The 4433-nt window shown below is 46.3% G+C and overlaps 1 protein-coding gene across 1 annotated transcript in view; it reads right to left on the bottom strand.

The window, feature by feature from the left end:
• Positions 1-4433, bottom strand: part of myo15ab (myosin XVAb) — a 37031-nt gene that overhangs the window by 22394 nt on the left and 10204 nt on the right. Inside the window, 10 exon segments of the mRNA XM_019862303.1 lie at positions 84-161; positions 258-383; positions 478-609; positions 698-793; positions 889-1012; positions 1735-1793; positions 1865-1987; positions 2801-2962; positions 3305-3418; positions 4310-4373. Of these exon segments, the coding sequence (XP_019717862.1) occupies positions 84-161; positions 258-383; positions 478-609; positions 698-793; positions 889-1012; positions 1735-1793; positions 1865-1987; positions 2801-2962; positions 3305-3418; positions 4310-4373 (1078 nt within the window).

Raw genomic sequence — 4433 nt, 5'->3', positions numbered from 1 at the left:
CACACACACACACACACACACACACACACGTAAGCATGGAGGTAGATGACATGGAGAGGACTTCAAAACAGCCAAAGTCTGACTGCGTTTTTGCTGCCGATGAAAAGGTCCACGACATCTTGGCGGACCGTGTCAAAGTTCTTGTCCAGAAACTTGTGGACCTCGAGGAGTCAAAACACGAGACGACTTTTAGCACCCAACTTTCCCGCTTATCACCGACCAGAGTGCTGCCTGAATGACGAGCCAGGAAAAAGTACCTGATAGGTGACTTGGCCGGCAAAGTGTTTGAGGGTGAACTCGGGCAGCGGCATCTTTGGCTTGACGTACAGGGGGTCGTCACCATGGTGATAATGGCACTTGTGCAGGAACGTGTGGTCTGTGGCCTGATTGGCAGAAGACCATGGAGAAGGTGGGGGGGGGGGGGGTCAGTGCTCATGCGCCCGCTTCTCTTGGGGGCAGGTGGCGGCAAAAGCTGACCTGAGGAAAACCACACTGGTCATCAAGGATGCGCAGGATCCCGTGAGGCTTTGCGCCAATGAGGTCCAGGCAGGCCCGGTTGTGGCCGAAGGGCTGCTGGCGCCACTCGATCTGCTCGCGCATGTACTCCTCCTACGAAACGGCCGCCACATACGCAGGAAGCACAATCTTGCCGAGATTACCGCTCGGGCAACCCAAAACCAAACGTTTTTCCCCTGACCTGCTCCTGTTGGATGATGACTTTGTTAAAGAAGAACTGCAAAGTTTCGTTGGCAAAGTTGATGCACAGCTGCTCAAAACTGTTCACTTGTAGCTCCTACAGAGGTTGGATTCAAAGTGAGGTGTCGCCAATGTCAGTCCGAGGCTGAGTGAATAATGTAAGGTTAAAAAAAATAAATAATAAAATGGGACCTCGAATCCATAAATGTCCAGTATGGAGATGTAGAGTGCCTCGTTGCGGGGGTACACCCGTCCGTTGATACGCTCCGTCAGCCAGTTGAAGAGCAGCGAGTAGAGGATCTTGGCAACGGCGTCTCTACGAGACACGCACAACGGGGTTGCTATGGAAACAAGAGAACCTGGTTCCTATGGAAACAAGAAGGCATCTGAAAAGATAACCCACCCACCCCCCAACCCCAACCTCTCTGCGCACCCCTGAAAACCTTGACACGCTTTGTCCTTCCGTGCCCCCTTCAAAGATGGGAAGTGAATGTCAAAGAGGTCCCCATCAGCAATCATCTTATTTGCTGGGGAGTTTGACGCCAGACCAATTTTATTTGACCAAAAAAACAACTTTTGTATTTTGTAATATGATAAAGATGAACCGCACAAACATATAGCAAACTGATTATGATTCGGTTTTGCTCCGTAATATGTCATTTTGCACATCAGCGTGTGTTCCAAAGGATAAGCAACTTTCGCGATGGCCGAAACCGCATATTATGTCCTGTTGAGAAGCTGAAATTCCAAGCAAATTCAATTTGAAAAATGTATCGCAATGATGAATCGATGATCAAAAACCATTGTTGATTCATTTGATCATCGGTCAGTTGTTGATGAATCGATTACTGGTTGCACTTCTAATATCGAGGTACCAGTCAAGAGGTGGGCAGCAGCATTCTGGACCAACTGGAAACGCTTGATGGAGGATTAGCTGACTCCAAAGTCAAGTGCATGACTGTCATCCAGCCGGGATGTGACGAAGCCACGAATCACGGAAAATAATTACAAATCCGAAAAAAGTGGACTTGAACTGACCTGGCATCCACAGCGCTCTCCACGGTGAGCGGAGTGGCGATCTTTTCCCTGACTGTGTCCTGCAAGCGCAACATGCCACCAGTCAAGCCTCGCGACGTCGTCGCTGTGCAGTCGCCCGCGTGGCGCTCACCATGACTTTGAAGGTGATGCACTTCTGCAGGCCTTCGGCCGACACCTGCAGCAGCTCGGCGACCACTCGGATCTCCTGAGTGCTCACCACCACCGCCGCCGATGACTCCTGACCACCACCAGCCTGCAGGGGACATCATCAATCAGTATCATCAACATCCAGCCTGCCAATCGCCATTGACGCCATCTTGGATTTGACCCATTGAGCGTTTCCATGATCAAGAGTCCGGTAATATTTGCCGCCTTCATTTAGCCATTTTGGGCTGGGGGGTCGGAATTGATTGATTAAAGGGGGATGGTTCATTTTTATTGGTTACATATGCATGTATCTCATCCAATAATCGGTCAATTCATTTTTTTGGGGTGGGGGGGCAATAATCAAATAAAAGAAGTTCATTAAATTCTAAATATTGTATCGATTTAATTAATTATTAATTATGATCCATTCATTCTAGAAATAATTTGTATTTGATGAAAATAAAACATTTGAAATATTTTCCGTTATTAAAACTATTTGAGGTATTTTAGATATGCATTTTAGATCGACATTGTTACTTTTGAAGACATTTTGACATTTATTTGATTTAATGAACTTCAATTAAATTGCATTATATGGATTCGTAATTAGAATAAATGATGCTTTATTTTTTATCTATGTTCTGTATATTATATTTATTGTTTTTCAAAATCTGAGTCCATATTTATTTTGTTTTTTTAAGAATGGTGAATTAATTATACTTTAATAAATTATAGCCCCAAAAATTAGAATGTCTTTTGATTTGATCATGAACCTAAACCATTTTGCACCTTTTTACGGAACAATTTCAAACGTCATCTACAACCGAGCCAGCCTTCCGGTCTGTTTAAAAAAGACAAAACTGCAGGCCCGCCACGTAACGTTTGCCCTGCCCCCGGCATCCGGCTGTGACGTGTTGACCTCCTGCGACTGGAAGTAGACGTTGCCGAGATGGAGGATGGAGGACAGGAGCCGGTAGATGGCCTTCTGCTCCTCGCCAGTGAAGCGCAAGATGGCCATGGCGCTCAGTAGCCGGCGGAAGTCCTCGTCGTCGTCCTTGCTGGCAATTTTGCAATCGCCTCCCTGTGCGCACGAGCACACGTGAGCGTTAAAAACAAACCAAAAAGCCTCCAAAGAAAGTCCCTGACTGACACCGGGCGGCTGCGTGGCTGTGGCTAAGGTAAGTACGAACGTGCGAATGCGCTCTGGCGGTCAACGAGGTTGAAAGGCTCCCCTTCGTTGCAGACAACATTCATCATATCAGTGCATTAACTTCAAACAAAGTGAAAGCTTTACATTGGCGGCCATGAAGCCACGTCTGGAGAATGAATGTCACCTTGGCGCAGAGATGACAAGTCATTTGTGAACCCAGAAATTGATTCGCTGTGCTGTGCTGAATTGTGTCGTGTGTGTGCGTGCTCGCACCTGGTTGAGATAGTAGTAGGTCTCAGCATCCTGCAGATAAAGCGAGCGCTTCTCGTGCGGAGGAAGGCCCGCCAGCATCTCGTAGAAGATGTGGTAGTTTCTCTCTGATTTGGCCTGACCCCGACAACAACAACAAAAAAAAACAACAACAAAAAAAACCCTCAAAAAAGCCACACATAGAAGGTTTCAATATAAGATACGTACAGTACCTCCTGTTTTCTACATTGAGAAATGTCTGCTCATGACCTTATTCGTGGACAATGGCCATTTTCTTTTACTTTTCATGCGAAGCTAAATGCTAACTTCATTTCTTTTCATGAAGAAAAATAATATAGGCTTAAGCTCAGCCCTGATCATCTTTTGTTTTTAACGGATGCTTCATAATCAATTTGCCATGAAAAAAAAATAATAAAAAAATGCAAATAATTGGGGAATTGTGGAAAAAACAACAACAGCAACAAAAAAACCCAGAGAAAATGCGGGAGGGGTCAGCACACAACAGGGCAAATACCAAATAAAATCTGCTAATAAGTGAATTTGACAATGCCGAAGCTGTAAATAAGCGGGGGTCCGCTGTCCCAAAAAAAAAAAGATGACAAATAATAAGATGTAAAGGCCACGTTTCAGATCGGGTAAAGATGGGATCACATGCGCAGAGGAAAATAACAATCAGATGACGCCATGTAAAAGGAGGGCAGGTGCATCCGAGTGATCTTCCTTCAAATAGACATCGCGCACGCGTGTGTGGGCGCAGAGTGTGAGGTCATCTCAGTCCTGCAGACGACAGACGCTATTGATGGAGATGTTTGATGGACATCGGGATTAAAGAGACACAGCTTCATGTTGGACACCCTCACGCTGACTGACTCATGAATCTCCTCTTTCGCACACTCTGACTCACTTGTAAGGAGATGCCGCCTGTGTGTGTGTGTCTGTGCATATGTGTGTGTGTGTGTGTGTGTGTGTGTGTGTGTGTGTGTGTGTGTGCGTGCGTGTCCAGTTTACCTGAAAGACAATGCGAGACTTCTCCAACAGGTATTGAGACGTGATGGCACCGCTGATTACACCCCTGGTTAATTAGGTAGAAGTGGGGGCGCGTGCGCGCACACACACACACACACACCCCCAC

Source organism: Hippocampus comes, unplaced genomic scaffold, assembly GCF_001891065.2.
Source record: "Hippocampus comes isolate QL1 unplaced genomic scaffold, H_comes_QL1_v1.1 scaffold7, whole genome shotgun sequence".
NCBI lineage: Eukaryota > Metazoa > Chordata > Actinopteri > Syngnathiformes > Syngnathidae > Hippocampus > Hippocampus comes.
This window is presented reverse-complemented; position numbering and strand designations above follow the sequence as displayed.